Source organism: Polychytrium aggregatum, assembly GCF_025602895.1.
Source record: "Polychytrium aggregatum strain JEL109 chromosome Unknown BJ171scaffold_19, whole genome shotgun sequence".
NCBI classification, from domain to species: Eukaryota; Fungi; Chytridiomycota; class Chytridiomycetes; order Polychytriales; genus Polychytrium; species Polychytrium aggregatum.
In genome coordinates this window covers 675867-701549 of record NW_026516221.1, presented here as the reverse complement: position 1 = coordinate 701549, position 25683 = coordinate 675867, and the positions used below count along the sequence as shown (strand labels likewise).

Genomic DNA, 25683 nt, shown 5'->3' with positions numbered 1-25683 from the left:
CAACACAGCCAAAGTACACTGCCGCTCTAGGAGATCGACCTCGTATATTCAAGATCGTGCACTCTACGACATACTTGTTGTCAGCAATCGGCAGAAAAAACAGCGGCCCTGATGAACCAAGGAGCTCCAACTGATGAATGTCGCCCGATAATGTGCGAGTGTTCTAAGCAACCAGAGAATCTCACTATCGTTTGGCTGATGGCGAGAGAATCAGATAGCATGGTTGTTGCCAAGTGTGGGTTGGCCGGAAGCTACGGAACCAGGGAGCTCGTCCCTTTGGACGGCTTATGGTCGGTTTCCGCCAAAGCTCCCAAATGTAAAGTGATTCATGTTATCTGAAAGGGTACTGGGCTCATCTACTATCATTCGGTTCGAGGCAGCCTCGGGATTGTCGCCAACAATGGATCCGGCATTAGGGCCAAGTGTGTTTCTGGTCTCGACACCGACAAAGTTGGCGAGGGCGGTCTTGATTCTGTCCTTGACCTCAGCGTCGCTGTCATCCACGAGCTTTGTGAGCCTCTCCTCATATCCGTATCGCCGAAGCAGTTTGATGCGCTCCTGTGCGCCTGGATCCTCGGGCCAAGTTGAGTTGATGACGCACCAAGCTGCAGCCAGTCGAATCTGAGGGGAAGGGTGTTCCTGAGCGGATGCAGAGGTACACGCGCACGGCCGGACGAAAACATAATCAGCATCATAATCTCCAGTGATAGGTCAAAACAACGAGGAGGCAGAAGATATGGCCCCACCATCCGCCACACTGTGATGCTCCTTCGTATTGTGCAGCATTGCTTGCCGCGTATTCGACAACCCACCAGATGCCGGAGTATGCTGCCCCGAATCGCCTCCGAGTTTACAATAGAGTTTTGGTGCTGCTCTCGGCCTGTCAGGATATTGACGACAACAAAGAGTGCCTGCACCATGACGTCGATAGATTCGTTTGGGTTCGTGAGGCGTTGCTCGAGGTAACGAATCAGCTCATGCTCTCCCAAACCGACAAAGACACGATTGACATCCTTGATTGAGAAAGATCATGAGTCAGCTGCTCGGGCACTGGTGGACGCAAAGAAGCATTGCGGCAGACCGGTGACGCTCTGGGCAGTCTCGGCTCCAAACCAAGCGACAGTGCGCACGGATCGAGAGAGAAAGAGCTGCCCAGCACGAGGACTCTCACACCAAGCATCAGACCCACTCGCACATGGCCGGATTCGAGCGGTGCGGTCTGTACGTCTTTACCGTTTCGCCTCCGCAAACCAGATTTCTCAAGAAGCTCAGTGCCTGTTCTTGAATTCCTGGTGCGGGATCATCCATGAGCCTAAGGATTGCAGTGTTGGTATAAACCCCGGTAGCGCAATGGACGGCGAGGACAGGCCGTAGTCATAAAGAAATAAATGGAAGAAGAGAAAGAAACACGGGTGAGGCGGGTGGTGGTAGCCAGCACGGAGAACCAGCGTTGCGCTATCGGGTATATATTAGGTGCGCAGGAGCGAGAAGCAGCCGAGAAGAAGCAGTAGACAAGCATGCACAGCGAGGGATACGACGATGATCAGCACGACGAAGAGCATATCATACGTTCTCAGAGTGGCCCAGCCCATTTTGGACATGACGCTGTCTTTCAGGGCCGAATCCGCATGGAAGATCAGGTTTTTAAGACTCCACACGCTATTCAGCCTCAGACTGAGATCGGTCGAGCACACGAGGGAGACCAGCCTCTGGACACCGCCACTTTCGACAAGCGTCTTCTTCATGGGGCTGAAGTCGAGCACGATGTTGCAGAGAGTCGCAAGGGCTGTGTTTTGGACTTGCGCAGAGGCATCGTCGAGCAACGGGATAAGCGCCTGCGAGATCCCGGCATCCATCAAGCAGGTTCGGAGATTTTTGACGCTTCGTGAGAGACTCCGGACGCAGCTGCATGCCGCTGCTCGGATCGGGCTGCTCCGATGGTTGAGGCACGCAATGATGCCAGGCAGTAGCTTTGCGTCGATGACCTGAATTGCTCGGAGCGCACGGTGGAGTTGCAATGCGCAGGATAGGACCAAATATGTCAGATTCCAGGCTCGGCCAAGCTATGTCGCCGGGGGGGGGATACGCAGCACGGTTGAGCGATTTGCGACTGACCTGCTTCCGACACTCTTCGCGGAGCGAACAAACTGCTGCAATGGCGACGAGGGTGCTCTGGAGAAGCAAGGCACTCAGTCGATTAGTGATAGTCGCATGCTGCGTTGCGTCAGTATTGCTTGCGTCGATAAGACATGGCACGTCGAGAGAGCAGTGAGGGCCGCCAATTGCACCGGACGAGGGCCCTTTGACAGAGCGCAAGCAGAACCGAGCAGAACCGGACACCTGCACAACCTACCTCGACAAGCTTCTCGCTATGGGCCGCAGATATCTCCATCTTGGGAATGACGGGCTCGTCTTTGGTGCCGGGCTTTGGCTTGGCGTTAGGGCCAAGGAGGGGCGAAGGACTGGCAGCTGCCAAAGGGGACCGGTTCAAATCCTTATCAAAGCCGGCGGCGAACGCAGTGTGGATGAGGCCCGCCAACTTGAGCACCGCCTCGTTTTCCATGGCTACCCGCTGGTACTCTTCGCTTTCGCCAACCAGGCTGGCAAAGACGAGAGGAGCTTGTTCCTGCACGGTGCATGTTGGGCCATGCGTGGGCACAGGTGATGTGTCCGAGAACAGGCTGATGACGGTCGGTAGCACCATGAGCGGCATTTCAGATTTCTGTCGATATGGCAGCTCGACAACGCCAGCGATGCTGGTTAGGCTATGGATTGGGACCGTGTGAGTTGCAGTTACAGCGCGACAGTCAGTTGATTTCATTGATGAAGGACGTGGCGTGGGGCAGCAACTGGAGAAACTGGAGCAGCAGGAGCAGCTGGAGAAACACGGTTGATATACCCACCATTTGGCGGCGAGTAGCCGCAGCGATGACCGTTTCATGCTCAAGAGCGCAAAAATCAAGTCCAGCGACGCAGAGCCTTCCGAGCCTGCATTGATTGAGAAACATCAGCACGTTCATGTCGATCGCCAGCATCCTTATAGAGCAACGGCAGCTGGTGCGCTCTATGAGCACGGATGAACACCCTCCTCGATCCCAAACGCCTTACTTTTGCACGACAAAATAGCATCGGCGATGCCTTTGTTGCCATGCGACAGATTTGCCAGCGCCTCGAGGGCAGCCTCCTGGACCTTGGCATAGGACGCCCATTTGGGCTCAAGCAGATCGACAAAGCGCGGAATGGCACCGGCGTTGAGGATGGCGAGCTGCTCCTGGTGTGTCGAGGGCAGTTTCGAGAGGATGGTCGCGGCAATCTCGGTGATCTTGACAGGCACCTTGACAGCTCCCTTCTGTGTGAAGGCCGAGGTGGTTGGAACGGGGGGGCCAGTTCGGAGGTGGTTGTCGCTCGGAACCAAAAGACGGACGAGATCGGCGAGGAAGGTCGACTGGTGGGGAGTTGGCCGATCAGATCAGAAACAGACGGGGCAATGATCAATGGCTTCATCAACAAGTTCAGAGCGGAGGGAAGAGCGGGGAATCGCTGGATCGAGCAAGCATCCACAGCCAAATCGTGGCACTTGCCTGGAAAACCTCGGCACGGGGGGCATCCTGGTGAAAGAATATGGACTTCAGAGCGCGCGTCGACGACTCGACAAGACGCAGGTTGGGCGAGGCAATGCAGCCAAGCAGGGATTTCGCAGCGGTCGAGTCCACGGCGGAGACGGGCTCGGTCTCCCCGGCTGCAGACCGTCGATGTGGATAATGAAAGTCGTGGCGGAAAAGTGGGTGCCCAACACATGGCGAGCCACCGATCGATGCGACACGATCGGACACCAGCCGAGACATGGGAGAGCACCGGTGAGTCGTGTGGAGAGGGGCAAGGATGCACCCGGCAGGAGCCCTGAGGATGCAGGCAAACCGGCGAGTAGAACCGCATACGCAGCGAGTAATCGGCGAAGACAGCGGAAAGGAATTGGCATCATTAGCGGCTCTCACCGATATATATGCTACCGAGGATCACCGACGCCTCGATTTTAATGTCGACGGATGTTTCGGGCGCGGAGAGCAACTCGATTAACCTGGACAGCGCGGGTGAGGGGTGAGCTTGCTACGTAGGGAACCCAACTTTCATTGATACCGACACCGATGGCCGATGGCCGATGGCGAGATCGATATCGATATCCGACCACTCAGTTGGTGCATGCGCCCAAGGCGGCCAGTGCCGGTGATCCCGATGCAGGATATTCAGTTTCGCATGGGCGATCGCTTGGAATGGCCGTGACCGCAAGAGCAAAAGCAAGAGCAAAAGCAAGAGCAAGCGAGAGGCGATGGCCAAGCGGTGTCTGCCGCGAAGATGGCCCGAGCGACGAAACTTTGACGCCTACCTCGGCACAACGCCCAGACCAGTATAGAGACCCTTCTTGGTGGGGTTTCCAATGACCGAGTTTTTGATCAATCGCAGGGCACGCAGGCATGCCGCCGGATCTTGGTCCAGCGAGACTGACGCCAGGGTGTCTTCAAAGGTCGAGTGAACCATGGGAGGTGCGGGGCCACGAGCCAGGCAGATAGGGGAGGAGATTGACTGGGATCTGCGTCGTGACGAGCAGCCGCACGAACAACAAGCCGAGCCGTCCGGAAAGATGCGTTAGTCTCGCGAGTACCGAGCCCGCTGCAGAACAGTGGTCGCAACGATTGTCAGGGAGCAAGCAGAAGCGCTGGGACAAGACCAGGGCCGAGCGGTGACGGGCGCGGTCGACCCCGCTGGCTCCAATACCGCTGGTTGTTGGGCTCGAGCCATTCGGCCAAGCGGAAGAAGCGCTTTCCCGCTCAGGCGCCCCAGCCGGACCTCTCTGGGGGATGGAAGGACGTCCACGGCAGAGTGCAGCGGCGACAGCAACCAGGACGCCATGCCGACCAGAGTCGACGCCGGAGGAAGCAGCGAAGGACAGCACGGGCATTGCGCTCTTGGCCGAGTTCATGAGCGCCAACCAAACGAGGACGAGCCCAGCCAGGTTCCTCGCAGTCAAGCCAAGCACCAAGCGAGCAGGCAGCGAAGGCGACAAAAAACGGCCGGCAGAGAATACGGCGGGCAGCAACGAACCAGCAGCGGAAAGCGGCAAACGAGCCGGAGAAGCGTCCAGGATGACTGGGCATGCGACGAGCACGCAACGGGATGGGATGGGATGGGATGGTAGCGCCAGGGTCTGGATACGGGAGCCAGCAGCAGCCGAACGAAACCGACCAGGGCAAACAGAGCAGAATAAAGCCGAGCAAGGACGGGGGGCGATTGTTTGAGGCGAATCTCGTTTTGCGGGAGCCAGCACACGAAGCCGGCTGGCCCTCACGAGCGTCGTTTCTTGACTGTGATTGATCGGAAAGAGACCGGACGGGGGTGGAGCAGAGGGCCAGCAGCGAGAAAGCGCAATGCTGGGGGCAAGGACTCGGTGCTCCCGACTGAACCGAACCGAACCGAGCAATCAGCACCATGCAGTTCGCAGCGATCGCCGGGGAGGAAGAAGGGATATTCGAGAGCCATTGCTGGCATCCCCAGAATCGCCCAAGCAACAGTATTTCCTCTCTTTCCCGCTCACTCTCCAAGAGGGAACGTCGCTTGGTGTATGGAGGAGGATGGCCCCTGCGTCCGGCCCGAGAGGGCGGTGGATGGTGGGCTGGGAGTGAGTGCCTTCCTGATCGAGGTGCGCTATATTGATGGCGGGTGTGGAATAGCCGCACCAAGTCGGCTGCGATCCGCCACGATGGCCGGCAGGCGGCGAGCATTAGGCCATTTCGTCGTCCTGGATGTTCATGCCCTCCATCTCCTCGAGCAGCTCGTCCATGTTGATCTCGGGGAAGTCCTCCTCTGGCTCGTCGTCTTCGTCCATCATTTCGTCGTCGTCCTGGTTCTCCGATTCGATGATGGGGACAACCTTGTTGCTCTGGGCGGCGTCTGCAAACCAGGACATGAATTGGATTGGTAAATCGGGCCAGACTGCATCGCCGAGAATGAAAGGGAGCAGTGGGTGTTGCACCGGAACGCTGAGTCCCCCCCCCGACTTGACAGTAAAATCGTGACTTTACCTTTGTAGAGGTTCACCATGCTGCGGAGCTCGGGGTCTTCTTCCAGATCCCGCAAGAACATCTCGTAGTCCAGCTCAGCTTTGGCCTTCTCGCTCTTGGCTTTGACGACACCCTCTTCCTCTTCCTTAGCGAGCTGCTGCAGCTTCCAGTTGCGAGTGCGTCTCTTTCTGCGGGCGTTGGGATAGGCCTTGCGAACCAGTACCACATCGGGCAGTCCGCCGCGGCTTTGGGCAGCCTGGGAGAAGATGTCGTACTCGGTGTTGTTGAAGTTGGCGTTGACAAGATTGTAACCCATTACATGGTCGCCCGGACGCAAGATATGGCCCAGATGTGTTCGCACGAGCCAAGTGGTGTTGAGGTCGTTGGACAAGGCAACTTCGGCAGTCGCAAGCATGTACTGAAACCAAACAGCACACAGCCCAGCGTCAACGGTTGTCTCTCTCGACGACTTTGCCTCAGCGAGCTACAGGACACTTTGGCAATGCAACTCGACAGGAAAGTGCTGCCGAGGGAGATTCGTATCTACCTTTCCATTGTGGACTCCTTCGGGCTGAATATCGATGACGTAGAACTCGACCAGCTCCTTGGCATCGCAAAGTGACGTGAAGGGCGACTCCCAGAAAACAGCGCCTCTCAATTCACCGACTGACCGACGTTGCGATGGCGGGGCGATGGCGGGGCGAATTGCAAATGAAGCAAGGGTATCGGTGAGCAGGCGTTACCGCACAACAGAGGGAGTAAACGACAGAAAGGTGGTCAATGGTGATGGCAGTGATTGTCCGGTTGGCGAGAAACGGGTCCGCCCGTTGACACAGGTCGACACATGCAATCTTGATCGGAGCCACTCACCCCGGAGCGAGTTGAAGTCGAGCAGCTGGAGTGAGTTTCCGACGCGAGTGCAAAGAGCGAGGGGGCTGATGTTTGACAGCGACCGGGCCACCTTCATGGGCAGACACACCAGATCGTCCTACACGACCGAGCGGGCGAAAGTATCGAGATTGTGATTGCCATTAGTTTGAGCCAGCCAGCCGAGGAGCACAGATGAATATCATCGTCCAGGTGGCAGCCGAGGAGCCAGTGCTACTGTGGTGTTTGTGCCGTCTTTCTTGCCGTGGAAGTGAAACGCAGTCAAGGGAGGATACTTGCCTTGCAGATCGGCACCAGCTCGACTGAGTAGGTGAATTTGTAGTTGGCCGTTCCGGCGTGAATGTCGGTCGAGATGAGCTGCTCGGAAGTCTTGAGTCTGAGAAAGGGACCCAGCGAGTGTTAGAGCCCAACGATCTGGACCCATCTACTATCTTCCATCTTCCATCTTCCATCTCAGTGATGGCTGTGCGCTGCCAGGAATATGAACAAGCCCCCCCCCTGATGCGCCGACACATGAACTGACCGCAGCGGGGTGATGGCCTGGAGGAACTCGACCATGCGGATGGCGTGGGATCGGTTGGCGTAGTAGAAATCAATGCCGTCCCGAGCCTCCTTGATATTTGTGGTATCTTTGTGGGCGTTGTGCTTGAGAATGAGCTGTTCGAGCCACAGGAAGGTGCGCTTGTGGGGGACCTGAAAAATGCAGATGGTGCGCGAGTGAGAGAGATATCCTCAGACACCCTGAATCTGAAAGCGCACCAAGGGAACGGATGGGATCGCAGGCGGAGAAGAACCACGGTGCCAGAAGGACGGAAGGAGGGGAATATGCGAGAGAACGGGCACCTTTTGGCGGACTTGGACTGCGGCTTTCCAGGTCAGCTGGGCAGCGACTCGAGTGCACTCCTCGCATTGCTGGCCGCTGACGATGAACTCGACGACAAAGACTTGCTGGAGAATGGTCGAGGCAAACACCTGGCCAAGCAGAGACGTGAATGAGCTCACAGGCGCAGTCGATCCGAGGTCAACAGGGCGGGTGCCTCTGATATCGCCACAGCTGACTCCAAGGACAAGCTGGCTGCTCTCTTGCTAGCAGGAGATTCGCCGCTCCTGCACAGCCACGACTGCCTCCTAAAAATTTTGGCTCGCTGCGTTCGGATGGCCCACCTCCTTCTGGATCGTGAGCTTGACCTTGATTCTGCGAGAGTGAGGCTCTGTCCAAACAAAACCAGCGTCGATCAGGCGGACCTTGGAGAGGCCCTTGAGCTTCTTGAGACACAGGGCGAGAAGCTCGCGGGACTCGAGGGCGCAGTTGACCCAGATGTTGGGCGGCTGCAGGTATCGCTCGCAGCCTTTGCAGAAATGCAGGGTGCCCTGCTTGGGGATGCCCTCGGTGATGTCGACCTCATTTCGGATGCAGTTGACGCAGAGGTTGGCGGGGTTGGGCGCAATCGTGGTGCCGCAGGAGGCACAGAGGCTGGCAAAGGGACAGAGGCCATTGTGAGTCTGTGGCAATGGGCCAGAGCTGGACAGAGGCGAGGCAAGCCGGGTGCGGCCTCCATCTCGAATGGAAGTCGATGGCTCGGACCGAAACCGGCCAGAGACGGCACAACCGAGCGACGGCGACTCGGACACAGCGCATTATGGACCCACATTCTCTGCTCCGTATAGGTTGGGATGTGCTCCATAGGTGCGGGGTAATCACAGATGTGTTGGGCGGCAGCCGAGAGGAGTCTGGGTTCAGATGGAGCTCAGACCAGCCAGAGGGAAGCGACACTCGCTTTCATTCAGGCAGAGGCGCAGAAAAAAAAAGAGAGTTGGTCACGCCGATTTCAAACTCCGAGCGTGACACAGGGTTGCTGGGCTGGACGACGAGCGAAGGTCTGGGTGCTGGGCCACCGGCGAGGGCCTGGGACAGCGGGCGATTTCGAAGCTGGTGCGGCAGCAGCGACCGGCAATAGCGGCTCTGGGAAGGTGTGCGCCGTTTGATGGGGGGGGGCACTATCAACACGGGTATCCAGTTGTGGTATTCATAGTGTATATATTGGAAGGAAAGGCACGCAAAACTTGAGGGGACATCCCGATTAGCCAGCACAAGGCAGGTCAATGGCAGAGGGAAGGTAGACGAGCGAGGCAGAGACAGCCGCGGGAACGGATCCAAAAAGCTCGCATTGGATAGTAGCCTGTAGTTTACGGCAAGCGGAGCAATACGAGCAGAGGCGCCGCCGACAACGAAATCGGCCTCGGAGGACGCACGGTGGGCTCAAATGGCCTCTCGGATTGAGGAGCTGAAGCTGCTTCGCGAGTGTGTCGAGATGCGATCCAGGCGCCGGGCGCTTCGGAGGACACGGAAGACCTTGAGCTCGGTTTGGACGGAGCTGATGGCGTTCCGCCACATCTCACGGGGGTCGCGCTTTCCGTCGTTGGCGTGGAGAGTGACCTGCGGTCCAATGATGGCCTCAAAGTCAATGTCGTCATGGGCGACAGCGTGGTGGTCCGTATGAGTGGGAGCAGCAAGCTTTCGGCGGAGGGTCGGGCCAAGGCATTGATGCACAATCTCATCCGGGACGAGCCGAATAACAGCGCCGAGCGGGAGGGACACGAGACCGATGGCGATGCATATGGCCCACTGACCACCCGAGAGCGGCAGGGTCTTGAAGGCAACGCCACCGAACTGGACGATGATGGCCTGACAGACAATGACGGCGACGAACACGATGACAAAGTAGACGTTGCGGAAAATGGTCTTGAAGACATTCAGGTGGCTGTCAACTCGATGACAGCTGGAGAGGCACGGGGAAGTACGGTTAGCAATCGAGCGTGGAACGACCCGAGTCAAGGTACAGCTGATATGGCTGTGGGTCGAACGACTTACTTGATCATGTTGAAGATTTGGAGCCACACAAAGGTGTTGAAGAGGATGGTGGTGAGGATCTCCTTCTGGTTCAGCACAACCGGGTCGGTTGATGAGGTAAGGATGCCGCCGACAGCGGCAAGTTCGCGGAAGCCAAACAGGTCCGGGCCCTTGAGGAGAATCAAAAGGTTGACGATGATCTGGAACACCGATTGGCCCAGGATCATCTTCCACATCTCGATGGTGATGAGCGGGTGGCTCTTGGACTCGGGAGGCCGGTCCAGAAGCTCGCGCGTCGGCAGATCGGTGGCATAGACAAGAGCCGCGAGCGAGTCCATGATCAAGTTGACCTGGAGGCACCGATGGCCGGCAGGCGGAGCCAGTGTCAGAGGGGTCAGGCAAGTCGAACAGGAATGCAGGCCAGGCAAGTTGAGCAGGATTGCAGGTCAGGCAAGTCGAGGAGGCATGCATCCACACAACATCACCACTCCCACATCACCACTCCCACACATCACCGCTCCCACACATCACCACTCACACACCACCCCACCACACCACCCGCCTCGCTCCGTCGCTGTCAACTCACCCAGAGGAGTTGCACGGCGCTCAGGGCCGAGCCTTGGTCTGCGTCCAGCAGCGCACTCACAAACGCAACAACAACGGCCGTCACATTGACCGTCAGCTGGAACTGCAGAAACTTCTTGACGCCGTCGTTGACGCACCGTCCCCACATCATGGCCTTGACAATCGATGCAAAGTTGTCGTCCATCAGGATGATCGACGACGCCTCCTTGGCCACCTCTGTGCCGGCGATCCCCATCGAGAACCCAATGTCGGCCATCTTGAGGGCCGGTCCGTCGTTGGTGCCGTCGCCGGTGACTGCCACGGTTTCCTTGAGATGCTTGAGCCGTGAGACCAGGATCTGCTTGTCGGTGGGACTCGATCGGGCCAAGACCTGCAGTCGGGGAATCACCAGGTCCATCTCGGCCGGAGCCAGGCTGCGGAACCGAGGACCCTCCATCACAATGCCTCCCGGCTGGTAGATGCCGCACTGCTTGGCAATCGACACTGCCGTGACAATGTTGTCGCCCGTGACCATTCGCACAACGACTCCGGCCCGTCGGCAGTCCTCGACGGCCTCCTTGACGCCTGGTCGCAGCGGATCCTCGATTCCGACAATCGCCAGGCAGGTGAGTCCCTCAATACCAAGTCCGGTGAGGGATTTGGGATGAGCTAGGATATCGGCGTCGGAGATTTTGATACGATCGAAAAATTCAGCCTCGGTTTCAACCTCCACACCAGGGGAGTGATCGTGGTGGGCTTTAACTTCTTCATACATAGCCTTGACAACAGCTAATCGCCCCTTTCCTTGAATCAAGCCATTCAACTCGGCCTCGGTGAGATCGCGATATGCAATGCAGAGCGTTCGCAGCGACTCTTTGGCAAACGACTGGATGATCCGGCCCATGTTTCGGCGCTCAGGCGGACTGGCTCCGCTGAACTCGACTTGGCTGCCGTGAGCCACAAGGATGTTCTGGCAGTATCCAAGCACCACCTCCGAGGCTCCCTTGACATGCAGTCGATAGATGGCGGCACCCTGGCTGTTCCTCAGCTTGACCAGCGTGGCCATGGACTTGCGCTCGGACGAAAACGGATAGATCTGGACGGTCTCCATGTGCGGCTGCGTCCGCAGGTCGGCCGGGTTGCCCCCCATCTTCTGGATCCAGTTGACGAGGGCAGTCTCGGTCTTGGACCCAATGTACTCCTTCTTGCCAGACTCGGGGTTGACCCGCTCAAAGACAGAAGAGTTGACGGCCACAGCCTCGAGCACCAGGTCGTGCAGGGTCTGATGCATGTGGTTCTTCTCGGCCGGAAGCAGGCACGACCGCAGCACCGCCAGCGAGGCATCGGCGGTTCCTTGACGATCGTCAAAGTCGATGGACTGGGCAATGGCACCCTTGACGACGGTCATGACGTTCTGCGTCAGCGTCCCAGTCTTGTCGGAGCAGATGGTGGTGGCGCCGCCCATGGTCTCGCAGGCGCTGATGACTCGAACGAGGTTCTGGTCCTTGAGCATGCGGGTGGTGGCATATGCGAGTGCAAGCGTCACAGCCAGCGGCAAGCCTTCGGGAACAGCAACCACAATGATGGTCACGGCGGCAATGAAGATGTTGATGACGCGGGAAAGGACTTCTGTGACGCTTTCTTGGTTAGGCAGAGATCCAAAGCCGACGGTCGTGGCTGTCGCGATGATATACTTGGCAATCAGCACCAGGAACATGAGGATCGAGATGGCGGTGCCGAGCTTGGCAATGAGCTCGGTCAGCTTGTCGAGCTTGACTTGGAGGGGAGTCTCTTCGTTCTCGGTGCGCATAGCCATCATGGTCTTGCCATGGAACGAGTGTTCGCCGACAGCCGTGATGACGCATCGGCCTGTTCCCTCGACAATCTTGCTTCCGCTGAGCAGGAACGGGTCTGTTGTGGGCGACTTTTTGATCGAGTCGGTCTCGCCGGTGGCCGACGACTCATCGGCCTTGAGGCTGCTTGCACTGAGAACCAGACCGTCGGCAGGGAGGATGTCGCCCGACTCGAGGAGCAGAATGTCACCGACGACGATGCTGAGAGAGAGTGAGAGAGAGTGAGTGAGAGAGAGAGGAGCGTCAGCCAAGGACGAGTACCCAATCGGTTCCTCGGGGTGGTCGTGTTCATTATCCGGTGGAGTGTGCGAGTCACTTACTTATAAACCGAGATCAGCGAGATGTTGCCATCGCGCAGCGTTCGCACAGTCCTGTCTTCCTTCTGGGCATTGAGTTTGCGGAACTGCTTCTCCTTCTGGTAGTCGTTGATGCTGCCAGCCAGCACAACGATGACGATGGCGACGATGATGGCGAAACCCTCGATCCAGTGGGTCTTTTGCAGGGCGTCGCCGGTGTCATCCGAGGTTTTTGGTCGAAAGTCCTGGTACAGGCCGATACTGAGGGAAACGACAGCGGCGACGGAGAGCAGCACCTATCGACCGCGAATGTGAGTGGTGCGGCACAATGTGAGGGGTGAGGCAGCGTCAGTCATCGCGCATTGACAACGGGGTGCACACCCGAGTGGCGGTGCTTTGGCGATCGTGACACGGCGGGACGAGCGGTTCTGGCCGACTTACCAGGATTTTATCTTCGAAGGCTTGGATCATCAGACGAAGCAGCGACTTTTGCGGGATCGCCGGCAGGGTGTTTTTGCCGAAGGCTTCTGATCGATGTGCCATGGTGGGTCCGAGCGAATCGCCCTTCCGGTCGGCCGAAACGACAGGCATGGCGATGACGGTCGAGTCAGGGGACATGCTCGTCAGATGCGACGACAGGCCGACAGAGCGGTCGACATCGAGGCCGTCGCACACGGCATCAACGCCGCCGAGCTTGGCGAGATGCTCTGGGCACTTTGCAGGTGTGGTGAGCAGCGAGAGCTCGTCTGCAGTGAAGCGGAAGCCGTGCATCGGGCCAGCGGGCTGAGCCTCGGCAGGCGGTGTATTTGTCGTGGGCTTTGATCGCATGGATTCCAGTTGGCCGGGTGGCAATGCGCGAGAGATGGATGCTCAAGCAACGGCGAATGCCAAGGGAATGTAATGTGATGGCAGAAGGTGGCGAGGTATAGGTGTTTGAGCGCGGCGGGGCACGCAGGGACGGCGACTCGCTTGGGTTCGGCGATGGACGGAGGATGCAGAGGCAGTTGGGGGTCAGGGCTCAGGACAGGGCCAGAGGGACTGGACTCGGCTGGACCGGACGGAAGTGAATAGGATCGGACAGGGGGGGGATTGGGCTGGATTGGGTTGATTCGAACAGAGACTCAGATGCCGTGACCACGACGGAAAGGCGAGCCGGTGATTTATAGGATGCCGGCTGCGACTGACGACAAGGGCGGTATCTGTCTGCAGGTGAATTGGGTTTTTCGAACGGGCCAGGCGGGCCAGACGGCAGGATGGGCAGCAAGCGCAAGCGCAAGTGCAAGTGCAAGTGCAAGTGCAAGTGCAAATGCAGGTCGCAGAAGCCAAGGGCAGCAAGCGAAGGGTGTGGACCAGGGATGCAAGCTCCAAAGCAAGAGCGGCCGACAAAGGCTGTTGTTTGGGTTGCCGCAAAACCTTCGCCAACGGATGGGTACTTGCGCGCGCGGGCCCCACAGGAGTCGCTGTCCAGAGATGTGCCACCGGGACAGACACTGTCGCTGTGGGGTGCTGCGCGCTCAGCACAAGCCACGCCAGCAACAGTAACAGTCGGCCCTCAGCCGCTCTGGTCGGACCCGCGCCTAAACCTTATCCCAGAGCCAGCCAACCAGCGCCGCCGGAGCCAACCTTCCGTTAGCATACCACGCTCGCCACAGCCCTGTACGACCCGTCGCCCCGCCACCCGCGCTGGCGGGGCTGTGTTTCCTTCCGGCCACGTTGGCTGCCACGGCCGGCTCTCCGTGGTTCGAACGGCGCCATGTCCCATTGTCCCGCCCATGCGGCTCCAAGGCTCCGTCACCAACCACCCGCGACTCCTTTGCTCGACACATCGTCCTTCCCTCGGCTGCCCCGATGGGCACCATCCGCACAGCCGGTGTCTCCTCCGCCTCTTTGGTCAGCGCAATGCCAGAGCCCGCTGGATCCCAGTGCCATCTCCCTCGTCGTCCGTGTCCCCCCACATGCGACATCTGAATCGAGCCTCCTCGACAAGCGGACCGATCCAGGCACAGCCCCGCTCCGTGTTGCGATGGAACGCTAACCCTCGCCGATAAGGTTGGGTCGAGACTCGGCTGTATGACGCGCCGCCTTGATCTCGTCCGGCATGGTTGGCGAGAATGAATTGGCTTCTGGGCGGCTGTGTCGTTGGCTCGGTCAGAATCATCATGGTCCCCAACGATTCTGCTCGGTCAGCGCTGCTTGGGCGAGACCACCGCATTCCTTGAGAGTTGTGAGCCCCCGGGTCCAGGTCGACCAAGCAACTCAGCCCGCGCCTACACTAGCCGCATCGAGCGATTGCAAGTCGAACAGGGCGGCGACATGGATTCGCTCAAATCAGTGAGGAGCGATATCCACCACATCATTGCTCGATGGGCAACCTAACCCGCCGGCGGATGCCTGGCCATCAATCGCCGCTGCCTGGGCCAACTCTGAATCGCAAAACCAAGTAAGCACGCCCGCCATATCCGAAAACCAAGACAGGGCGGACCAACGAGGATCCTTCGCTGTATCCCAGACAGCATCGCCAGGAACGCATGCGCTCTCGGCCGCGGACCTGAGGCGCATCCAACTTACAGCCAATCCAATAAAAAAGGGGGCACCCGTGATTTTGACGATTGATCAAATATTTTGTTATCGCGCGCTGGCCATGACCGTTCAGTGATGCGATTCTGGGTCTGAATCGAGGACGCCATTGTGAACAACATCGCTGCCTGCCCAAAAATGCGCTGGATTTGAGGAGATGTTGCCAGGGAAGATCAACAGTGGCACGGAGACATTGGCTGGGATTCTGGAGCACGTCCTCAGTATCGATCGGAACACCATCATAACATACCTGGAGCAATCCATGTATTTCCGATGCATAACTGAGGTAGTAGTAATCGGCAACGATGGACACACGAAGCAAGGAAGCGAACAAACCGAAAAGACACTAGACTGAGAACAAGCCGCGCTCTTGACGATATGGAGCATGAATATAACGCACTGGATCGAGAAAAACAACGGTATTGAAGAAAGCAAACAAGCCTGAAGACGATCGCCAAGATGACAACGATCAAATGAATAACAACAATCAAATGGATAGCAATAATCAAATGGATAACAACAATCAAACAGAATTCCCCAGTGAAAGCTCGCTGACCCATCTATCCCTCTATTTCAAACCTGCCGGACACGGCACCGCCAAGCGCATCGGATAAACCAGCGAGTGTCTCCCAACGCTCAGCTGCGGTTGTTGCGGGTAAAGATGCCGATTTCGGGATACTCATCCTCCTTCAAGGGAGCAGGGAACTTCTTGGGAGCTGGTAGGAACCCGACCCGGGTGAGATACGTCAAGCATCGAGCGACAACTTCGGCGGCCGGTGGTCCCGGCGTCGAGTAGATCGACCGGGTGTTGGTGTTGTCGACCTTGAAGGACATGTCCATCATCATGTAGAGCAGCGGGAACATGGCATTGGATTCTGGCGACGGGTTGGCTTCGAGACGGCCCTTGAACAGCTCGCGGGTGTCGAACAGAACCTCCCAGCCGTTGGCGTTGACGATATCAAACATCTTGTTCTCGGTGATGAGACTGCGCAGAGTCGATCGACATGGCGTGTGATGCCGGCGGCGTGGTGGGTGCAGCGCCGTCGGACGCAAATGCAATCGTCCCAACGGCATTGGATGCAGAGGCCATCATGGTCAGTGTGGGTCCCGACTGGGATTCTACTTGGACTCGACTCCACAGACTCGACTCCACGGACGTGATCAATGTCCCTCTCTGCTCAGCTTCCCATCCGTCGCATCGAACCCACCTGTGCTCCGAGTCGCTGATGTGGAACACAAACTTGGAGAGCGATTCCTCCGAGGCTACAATCTCTGTGACGACTCTGGCCACATGGTCGACGGGATCCATCGTCATCGTCACGGGGGTGGCGTATGCCGGTGCGATGTGGAACTGGATGCATCCCTTGACGTATCGCCAGATGTAGTCGTCCGTGTTGGACACTGGGGCGAGGGAGGATGCGGCAATCAGTGTCAGTCGGTGTCAGTTGGTGGGTGAGTGGCACTTGACAATCGAGACCATCGATTCATGACCAGTCCATGGGAGCGAATGAGACATCCACCACATCTCCACCACATCTCCACCACATCTCCACCACATCTCCACCACATCTCCACCACATCTCCACCACATCTCCACCACATCTCCACCACATCTCCACCACATCTCCACCACACGACACTCGACTTACCTCCGTACTGGCTGTCTCCAACGATGCCAGCTGGACGAATGATCGTCACCGGCACTCCCCTCGATCGTGCCTTGTTGATCAACTGCTCGGAGACCCACTTGGTCTGCGCATAGCCGCCAGAGATGTTCCACGATGGATACATCTTCTCCTTGAGCGGCTCGCTGGCATTCTTGGCCATTGGAATCGTGCCGATAGTCGAGATGTAGTGCAGCGGCTTCAGGTGATGGGTTGTGGCCAGTCTCAGGGCCGTCGCCGTGCCGAGGACGTTGGGTCCCTTGAGCTTGTCATAGTTGTAGAGCCAGTGGACCTGTGCACCGCAGTGCACAATCATGTCGGTCTCCTCGCACACTCGCTTCCACAGCCCTGGCGAGAGCCCCCAGTTCTCCTTGGTCAGGTCGCCAGGGAGCCCCTCGAGTCGGGCACTGATGTTGTACTTGGGATTGCTCTGCTGTCTGGCCGCCAGGATGAGGCGATGGGCGCTCTCGAGAACTCGACCGGCAGCATCGAACGGATGTGTCTCTCGCGCCAGGCAGTAGATCCTGGCATCGGGGAACTTGGCGGCGAGCTCGTAGACCAGGAACACCCCAAGGAATCCTGTGGCGCCGGTGACGACGATGCCTCGAGGGTTCTTGGGATACACGAACGGGGGAAAGCCCTCGGCCGTCACACTTGCATCGTCGAGACTGGCAGCCTCGACGTCGAGATCGATGGTTGGAGGAATCAAGGGCTTGTCGTCGAGGAGATCGACAACCAGCTGGGCGACATCGAGGGGCGTCATTCCGTTTGACAGCAGGATCACGGGCGAGATCTCGACGCCAAACTCCTCCTTGATGGCCAGCGCAAAGCGGGCGACGCTGAGCGAGTCAAAGGTGGCACCCGCAATGTAGTAGTTGCGGCCCACGAGCAGATCGGTCTCCAGGAGACTGCTTCCGATGTTGGCAATCTGGAGGGCGGTGCGGGAGACGAGCGTGTCGTCGACAGCGATCATGGGGTAGACGATGCATTTGCCATACAGATCCGAGTTCTCAGCCATGCGCTTGATGACCTTGAGATTGCGCTTGCCAGAGTCGTTGAGTGGAACATGGTCCATGTAGAAGCAGTTGTGGATCGGGAACTTTGCAACGTTCTTGACGATGAAGAGCTCCTCGACCATGAGGAGGGCGTCGCTCGGGGACGGCTGGATGGGGTCCTTTTTCACGGGGAGGTAGAGCATGACGATCCGCTTCTCGTATGTCTGGACAAACAGGCACTCGACGAATACATCCGGGAAACGCTCGATGACGATTCGCTCGAGGTAGTTCAGATCGACATAGACGCCGTTGACCTTGACCTTCTGGTCAAACCTGGTGGGTGCAGCACGGAGTGGAGTTTGGTGCATGGGATGAGCAATCGAGCAAGTCGATCAGGGGTGAATCCCGCACACTAATCGGCGGAGGCCACCCACCTTCCGACGACGACAAACTCCTTGTCGCTCTTCATCTCGACCCAGTCCATGGTACAGACGCGGGGCGAGCCATCGGGCAGGAAGCCAAACGTGGTCAGCTTGTCGTTTGGATCGGCATTGACAAAGCTCGGGTGGTCCTTGATGGGATGGTCTTTGTCAACAGCAAAGACAAGGATGCCTTCGTCGGTCTTGCGTCGATCAAGAATGTTGCCCTCCTCGTCAAAGAGGAGACAGCGAATACCGGGCTTCTCCAGCTTGTAGGTCAACTTGGCTGGGGTGACAGGGTCGCTGGCCGGGAGCTTGAAGAAGGACAATGCTCCGATAAGGGCAGTCTGGAGAGCGAACCTTATCAGCTGCCGATCAAACGAGCCAGCACATTCAAACGAGCCAGCACATTCAGACAACGCCTCGCCGGGAATCTTACCTCGCTGGACCCATAAACACACTGGAACTCGGCATTTACGCAAATCTTCCGGGCCCGGAAGACCACGGTCGGAGAAACCATTTCGGAACCCAGGACAACCCGCTTGGCTGCATCCCACTTTGCATTTGGATTCAGGGAGACTGCTATGTCGACCACCATCTTCATCAGCGATGGGGTCTTGCAGATACGATGAATGGTTGAGGTTAGGGCCGCATCGTTTTTCACACCGAATGTGGGAGGACTGCTTGCCATCAGCACAGACTGCTGCTTACCATCACCACGAACTGCAATCCATCCTCAAACAGCTTGATGATGCTCTTGGTTCGCTCGACAGTGTTTGGGGTTGCTCTTGGGAGCCAGATCGACCCTCTGGCGTTGAAAGTGCCGATGAAATATACCAACGATCCCGAAAAGGACGGCGCCTGGAGTCGGACGGACAGCCATCAGCGCGAGGTGGTGTTGTGGGCTCAGCAACATTTTGGGCGTAAGATGACCTACCAGTATGAGACCGATGCTTCGATACGGCTCGCCGATTGTTCCACGAATCACAGGCAGGCCAGTGTGAGAGAATTTGAACCTGCAGCAGATACGATATGGCGATAGAAGGCCGAAGAGTATGATGTCAGGATGCTCGAATCGGCTGGGTTGCCAAAGCACTGAGAGTAGGCCTCACTTACGATTTGGGCACACCTGGTCGATGGGATGGGAGCGACAGCCAAGGGATACAGCGTCAGTTGCCGAATGATGAGGGACGAGTGTGTTATGGCACCATCTTGCTGACAGCCGTACCTGTGGTGCCCGAGGTGCACTGATAGCCTATAAAGTCGTCGAGAGGCTCACAGACATCGAGAGATGGAGCAGGGACCTCGTCGAGTGTCGGGAAGGCGGAGTCGTCGATAAAAACAACACCATCCGTCCGGCCGGGCTTGACAAGATGAAAGAAGATGTACTTGACCGAGTGCCTGTTTGCCAGCGCGATCGGGGGACCGGTGGCCGATGGTGGGTTAGTCACTCAGTCCCTGACTCTGTCGACTCCATCCACAATCGGACTGCCTCCTTGAATCATGGATGCTACTGGCGCACCTCGCACACAGAGCCTTGCGAGTGGACGACGGCCAGTTGAGGCCAAAGTTGAGGGTTTTCCTGTCGGTGGATGCATGGGTGAGTCAACCGTGGCCATCGCTTCCGCCCTTGGACTGGGCTGGACTGGTGGCAGTGCAATCCACAGCCAGGGCCGCGCATCTGACAGATCAGGTCACAGCATCTGGTCCGATACTCACTTGCCCAGCATCCACACGGCGAGCGAGAAGATCACCCAGTGCGCCTCGCCTTCACAGAAGGTGCCGATGGCATCGTGGCCATCGTCGTTCCAGCCAGGAAGCGCCTTGAGAGCCTGTGCGATCGAAAACGCTCGTTTCCACACATCGCGGTATGAGTAGCGCACGGACTCGCCGCTCTCGTAGGTGTTGATGCAGAGGGCGTCGGGCTCGTCGCGGGCCATCCGGATGAAGGCTTCGACCGGATGAGCCCAAGGATCGAAGGGATCGACAGGCGCAGCAGACTTGGGCTCGATTCTGGGCATGACCGCCTGTCTGCGCTCCTCGGCGATGCGAGCCTTGAAGGCCACGACATCAGGAGCATCCTCGTCCTGGGACGAGAAACAGCACAGGAGAGACCGGAGGGCCATCTCGGAATGGTCTCGACAGGAGCGACGGGAGCGGGACTGCTGACGACGGGGGATGGGGACGGGGAGGGCGTTTTATGGCTGGTCGTCTTCTCTGCCGCCGGGCTTGGGTTGGATTGCCAGGGCATCCTCCCAGCACGAGGCTGGACAGACAGCATTACAGGCAATCCAATAAAAAACGGGACACCCGGGTTTTTGACCATTCATCGAATATTTTGTTACCCAATGTTATCGCGCGCTGGCCATGACCATTCGCCACACATCCGACTTTCGCACCGCCGCATTGCGATGCTACGCCCTCATCCATAGCCTGCGTAAGGTCGCCTCCATATTCAGTGTGTCCAAGAGCACTATCCATCGATGGCACCGAGGATGCAAGCTGGATGACCCATCCCGGGTCCCAGCTCGCAGATCCACTTTCTTCGAGCAGGCATGTCCAGTCATTCGCACCCTGATTGAACAGGACCCGTTCCAGACTGGTCCTGTGCTGCGGTGCAAGCTCGAGTCCATCCTCCAGAGGAAAGTATCACTCTCACTCTGCCACACTGCCATCCACCGAGCAGGTCTCTCTCACAAGAGGGCAACACACCTCTACAAGTCCAAGCGACTGGATGAGCGAGTGGCACAGTTCAGGGACGAGACCCGTTCCATCGACCCACGACGATTCGTTTTTGTCGACGAGACAGGGATCAGGAGATCCATTTTCCCTCTCTACGGGTACTCACCGAAGGGTGCTCCGCTTCGCCAGCGCAATCACATGAAACACAAGTCTGTCTCGGTGGCATTTGCCATCAACCACTCTGGTGTGCTGCATCGCATGTACATCCCCACATCATTCAAGACACACTCGATGGTCGAGTTCTTTGAGCGAGCGACCTTCCCAGACGACTCTGTGATTGTGATGGGACAATGTCAGCATGCACAAGACAATGCCTGTCCTGGACTGCATCGATCGCCGTGGATGGTCACTGATCTACACCCCACCTGCCTCGCCCGACTTCAATCCCATCGAGAACTTCTTTGGGGTTGAGTCCCTCCAATCCTGGGTCGAGCCACCCCGATCACACCGCCATTTTCACGCTCACATCCCTGTCTTGAGCCTCTCGGCGATTTTTGAACAGGGTCGCTTCCCCAACCAGCCCGCACAGACGGGCTCCTGCTCTCGGGTATAAATGCCGCACCTTCGTCCTGCTGCTTTCTTCCCTCATCTCGCCTTGATCTGATCATCGCGCCATTGTACGATAAAAAAAGTCTCTGCTCTGACCAGTACCACTGGCAGGCATCCAGCATCCTCTGTCCCCATGCCTCCGAAGCGCAAGGGTACCGGTGATGGCCAGCCTCGGCCACCCAGGCCCAAGAAAGCCAAGTCACAGTCGGAGCCTGTCTCTGGTTCGTATTCTGACCCCACGCATGCTTGGTCGTCTGTTGCTCCGTTGCTCACCACCACTGCTTCTGCAGATCCAATGGATGTCGATCCCACCGAGCCTGGTCCATCTACTTCCTCGAGTACCGGCAAGCGATGTCGCCAGTGCGATGGCACCGATCACGAACGTTGCAACACCAGCAAGTGTCCCAAATACCGGCCCCTCAAGAGTTCTGTCGTCCCACTCGTGGATGGAAGGTCATCCGCCCCTCAGTTCAGCTGCTTCAAGCAGACGATGGATGGCTGTTGTCTCAATCCCGCTCTCCGCGACAAGATCCAGACCACCGTCGAGGCCATGACCCAGATCCAGTTCGAGGCATCCAGGCTGCTCAACCTGCACATCCTCCGGTGCATCGAGCAGGATCTTCCCGTCCCCGTCATCTCCAGGGCCACCCCTGCATTCATCCGCCAGTGCTTTAGGATCGTCCAGGACGGTGCCCTCTCCCCGACCGGGGACATCGAGCAGTACAACGAGCATCTGGTCGCTTCCTTTCGCGACTACCAGACCACTCGGCACGCAGACCTGCCTCCGGCCCCTCGTCTGCCTGATGGTGCTCACAGTCAGCTTCTCACTCTCGCTGTCAATGCCTATGCCACCAACTGCACCACCCATCTCGACCTGGCCTACTGGCGACTCCTTCGCCGCTTCTGCGCTGCCGTCTTCCCAGCCAACAAGCACAAGCACGAAGCCATCGAGGCCTGTCTCGAGCTCTTCGAGAAACCAGGGCAGACTCCACCCAAGGCCGATCTCGAGTTCCTATATCCCGAGTTTGGCCACATCCTGGACGAGTTTCGGTACAGCAACGACCAGGACCACTTCCGGGCCCTCCATCGCCTCTCACACCATGTGAGAATCCTCGCCCGAGACAAGATGGTCGACAATGTCCACAAGTGGATCGACTGTGACATGCCCGCCCTCCGAGTCACCGAGCTGCAGCGCCAGGCTAAGCTGGACAAGCTCACTGCCCGAGGCATTTCCTCCGACGACAAGAGGTTCACCACGGCCAAGTCTGAGCTCGGCACCACCAAGTCCAAGATCAACAAGCTGGCCGCCAGGATCAAGTGGGCACTCAAGCAGCTCGCTCTTGACACTCCTCCGGCCGTGTGCACGATGGTTCCTCTGTGCACAGCCAAGGCCAAGTATGTCAAGATTGACACCGTCACTCTCTGGGAGCTCCTGGGTCCAAAGAAGCGCCTTGGACTCACCAGGGACAAGCTCAAGGATGAAGGTGAGGACGGTGTCAACAACCAGGATCGTCTCTGGCGCAGTTGCTTCAAGCTGCGTAGTTCCCTCTTCCAAGAGCGAGTCAGGGACAAGAAGCTCTTCAACTACGAGATCAGCACCGATGGCATTGGATGCACCATCGGTCTCGTCAAGTTTCTGCCTCGAACCGATCACACCGAGACCATCGAGCCTCCTCCGACCGCCGAGCAGCGCATCCAGACCCACATCGGCGACCCAGACCCCAACCGCACCACTTGGATTGGCATCGATCCTGGAGTCGGCTCCATCTTCACGGCGGTCATCCAAGCACCGGGCCACCAAGACGAGATGGTCTCATTCTCCAATGCCCACTATCAGCAAATGTGTGGCCATACGTCCAACACCAAGTGGCACAATATCATGAAGTATCGACTCAGCATCGAGACCTGGATGTCGACCACCCCCTCGCCCAAGGTGTCGTCCTCGGAGGCCTTCAAGGTCCATCTCACCCATGTCCTGCGACCGGAGCTGCGAGTGCAGCTCGACTTCCACCTTGGCAAGAAGGCCCGTCACCGTCGCTTCACGGGCCACAAGAGACGCCAAGTGGCCGTCGACAGGATGTGCAAGGCCGTCCTGAAGCACGCCCCGATACGGACCGATGTGGTGATCGCCTTTGGCAATGCGTCATGGCGACAAGGCAAGGGCTATGCATCCAGCCCTCGGAGGCAGCGGTTTGCTCGGTACTTTGAGCAATTCGAGCACCACCGACGCCGTCCCAATCACCATCATGGAAGCGTCAAGGTGGCCTCGACGAACGAGTTCAACACCTCGCAGGTGTGCTCCAAGTGCCTGGAGCCAGTTCGGTTGGAAGGACTCGATGCGCCCAGCGTTGCGAATTCCCACTTTGTCAGGAGCTGCAAGAATCCCAGCTGCCGGACAGTGTGGAATCGCGACGTCAATGCGGCGCGCAACATGATCACAGTATGCAGGTCGATTGTGGAGATCGGAGAGCGACCGGCGGTCTTCACTCGGAGGCTGCCAAAGTGATCTGTTTTATTTCTTGTGGCTTTGCTTGACGCAAGCACAGCACATACTACATGTTCATGGAAACGGCTATATTGTCCCGTTTTTTTCTGAATACAGTGTACTGGATCCATTGATCCACCGTGTCTGCTTGCACAGCCAAGCAGCCCTTGTTGGCCAGGCGGAAAGGCGTTGGTGGCCACCCGCGCCGTACCACCCGATCCGGTTGCTGGGTCGCCTTCTCCTGCCCTTTCGGACGACCTGGTGACACTTGCTGATGCAAGTCCCTTGTCGGCGCAGCGAGGGGAATACAACTGTCAACCCGTGTGCTGGCAATGCGATTGAGCGGATCGGCTTGTCGGGTGATGGGAATGCCTCTCGCCAACATGGCACTCCCGATGCTGGACGTTGACAGGCATCGCGGATAGTGGCTGCAGAAGGGACTGATCCAAGGATCGGTCCTGAGCCCGCTGATGTTCAGCGTGTTCATCGACGACCTCCCTGGGAAACTCCGGGCAGACGGTGGAACGACCCTAACCACCACCCGAGGACGGGCTGTTCAGGTCAACTCCCTGTGGTTTGCCGACGATGGGGTGCTCATCTGCCGCCCCAACCAGACCCAGCGCCTCCTCGACATCTGCGAGGCCCACAGCATCGAGAATCGATACCAGTTCTCGCCCCCGAAGTGCGAGGTGATGTTCACCGAACAGCACCCAGAGAAGGATGCCAAGGTGCACCTATACGGCAAGGAGCTGCCAGTCGCCAAGGAGTTCCGGTATCTCGGAGCCATCGTCGACATCAACGGCTTCAGGATGGACCGCCAGATCCAGAACCTCACCCACAAGGCTAGAGGTGCCGCCGACAAGCTGGTGAAGCACGGAATGAGCCTGGGCTGATACTCGCCAAGACGGTGACGAGGGTGTTCAAGACCTTCGTTCGGCCCATGCTCGAGTATGGACTGACCCTCGAAGTGCTCACGAAGCAGCAAGCCGTGATACTCAGACGAGCACAGATGCACTGTCTGACCCGACTCTTCAGAGTGGTGCGGAACACGTCCTACGGAGCGATGCATCTCGGATGCGGACTCATCACCCTGCCCAACCGCCTCAAGCAACTGGCCCTCCAGAACCGAGCCGTCTGGGAAGACCGTCTGGACCACAACGACAAGATGGTCTCGCTGGTGTTGAGATACTTCCGCACCCAGCCCAGCCTGATGGATGCATCCCTCGGCTCCCAGTTCTACCTCGATGAGTACTGGCGACAGCTGATCGTGCTGAAGGAGCAGTGCCAGCCGGACTACCCGATGAAGGAGCTGTTCAGGAACGGCTACTACCAGCTCCCAGGACCACCAGTCAAGCTGCAGATTCACATCGAGGACGCGCAAGGCTTCGACAGGTCAAAGGAACTGACCTCGGCCCGCACCGTGACGACGACCATGTCGGGACTGTGGGCCGAGCGAGGGCCCAAGAGAGATCGATACTATCACAACATGATGGTAAGATGGACCCTCGGTGCCTTCCCCAGACATTCGCATGGAATGTACAGACTCTGGGAGCAGTTCATGGGAGTCGCAGGCATCTTCGTCTCGATGAACTGTGGCCATCTGCTTGGGCTTGTAGAGGCTCAGTGCCCTCTGGTGAGGGAGCCCTGCTCGCCGGAAGGCGGCGTGGCTGAGTGACAGAGACATCTTCCTCTGAAGAGTGGACTCGATCAGACACTGGATCATCCAACCAGACTCGACCAGGCT

The 25683-nt window shown here is 58.0% G+C and overlaps 4 protein-coding genes across 4 annotated transcripts; all 4 read right to left on the bottom strand.

Moving 5' to 3' along the window:
- Positions 1-20: 20 nt before the first annotated feature.
- On the bottom strand, positions 21-4919 carry BJ171DRAFT_506079 (armadillo-type protein). Its single transcript, XM_053111105.1, has 11 exons — positions 4385-4919; positions 3996-4078; positions 3582-3739; positions 3109-3445; positions 2904-2988; positions 2354-2765; positions 2116-2172; positions 1570-1985; positions 1234-1312; positions 813-1013; positions 21-639 (listed from the first exon to the last, which is right to left on the bottom strand). The coding sequence occupies exons 1-11, from the start codon at positions 4534-4536 to the stop codon at positions 286-288; spliced, it is 2334 nt and encodes a 777-aa protein (XP_052966602.1). The 5' UTR covers positions 4537-4919; the 3' UTR covers positions 21-285.
- A 760-nt stretch (positions 4920-5679) lies between these two features.
- BJ171DRAFT_506074 (NMD3-domain-containing protein) lies at positions 5680-8707 on the bottom strand. The gene is made up of 9 exons (XM_053111104.1): positions 8595-8707; positions 8109-8418; positions 7788-7916; positions 7468-7637; positions 7224-7320; positions 6927-7044; positions 6604-6722; positions 6078-6474; positions 5680-5946 (listed from the first exon to the last, which is right to left on the bottom strand). Exons 1-9 carry the CDS (start codon positions 8627-8629, stop codon positions 5777-5779), a joined length of 1545 nt encoding a protein of 514 aa, XP_052966601.1. The 5' UTR covers positions 8630-8707; the 3' UTR covers positions 5680-5776.
- Positions 8708-9204: 497 nt separating this feature from the next.
- Positions 9205-13766, bottom strand: BJ171DRAFT_459482 (PMCA-type calcium-translocating P-type ATPase; the record flags this gene model as incomplete). Its single annotated transcript, XM_053108416.1, has 7 exons — positions 12950-13766; positions 12533-12804; positions 11123-12413; positions 10382-10993; positions 9930-10145; positions 9817-9875; positions 9205-9724 (listed from the first exon to the last, which is right to left on the bottom strand). The coding sequence occupies exons 1-7, from the start codon at positions 13334-13336 to the stop codon at positions 9205-9207; spliced, it is 3357 nt and encodes a 1118-aa protein (XP_052966600.1). The 5' UTR covers positions 13337-13766.
- Positions 13767-15596: 1830 nt separating this feature from the next.
- BJ171DRAFT_107725 (male sterility protein-domain-containing protein) lies at positions 15597-20435 on the bottom strand. The gene is made up of 11 exons (XM_053105433.1): positions 19883-20435; positions 19686-19745; positions 19392-19564; positions 19280-19292; positions 19101-19179; positions 18875-19024; positions 18603-18779; positions 18179-18510; positions 16735-18077; positions 16294-16486; positions 15597-16070 (listed from the first exon to the last, which is right to left on the bottom strand). Exons 1-11 carry the CDS (start codon positions 20287-20289, stop codon positions 15722-15724), a joined length of 3276 nt encoding a protein of 1091 aa, XP_052966599.1. The 5' UTR covers positions 20290-20435; the 3' UTR covers positions 15597-15721.
- Between the last annotated feature and the right edge of the window lie 5248 nt (positions 20436-25683).

What these genes read in the sequence shown, in the direction of transcription:
- BJ171DRAFT_107725 (XM_053105433.1), bottom strand. Translation starts at nt 20,289, where the DNA reads ATGGCCCTCCGGTCTCTCCTGTGCTGTTTCTCGTCCCAGGACGAGGAT. An exon ending in GATTGCAGTTCGTGGTGATG is followed by an intron (nt 18,780 to 18,874) that starts GTAAGCAGCAGT and finishes CGTATCTGCAAG; the next exon opens with ACCCCATCGCTGATGAAGAT. An exon ending in ATCAGCGACTCGGAGCACAG is followed by an intron (nt 16,071 to 16,293) that starts GTGGGTTCGATG and finishes GACTCTGCGCAG; the next exon opens with TCTCATCACCGAGAACAAGA.
- BJ171DRAFT_506079 (XM_053111105.1), bottom strand. Translation starts at nt 4,536, where the DNA reads ATGGTTCACTCGACCTTTGAAGACACCCTGGCGTCAGTCTCGCTGGAC. An exon ending in CCTCGGTAGCATATATATCG is followed by an intron (nt 3,740 to 3,995) that starts GTGAGAGCCGCT and finishes GACGGTCTGCAG; the next exon opens with CCGGGGAGACCGAGCCCGTC. An exon ending in CCCGTGCCGAGGTTTTCCAG is followed by an intron (nt 3,446 to 3,581) that starts GCAAGTGCCACG and finishes ACTCCCCACCAG; the next exon opens with TCGACCTTCCTCGCCGATCT.
- BJ171DRAFT_506074 (XM_053111104.1), bottom strand. Translation starts at nt 8,629, where the DNA reads ATGGAGCACATCCCAACCTATACGGAGCAGAGAAT. An exon ending in CAGGCCATCACCCCGCTGCG is followed by an intron (nt 7,321 to 7,467) that starts GTCAGTTCATGT and finishes TCCCTTTCTCAG; the next exon opens with ACTCAAGACTTCCGAGCAGC. An exon ending in AAGGAGTCCACAATGGAAAG is followed by an intron (nt 6,475 to 6,603) that starts GTAGATACGAAT and finishes GTTTGGTTTCAG; the next exon opens with TACATGCTTGCGACTGCCGA.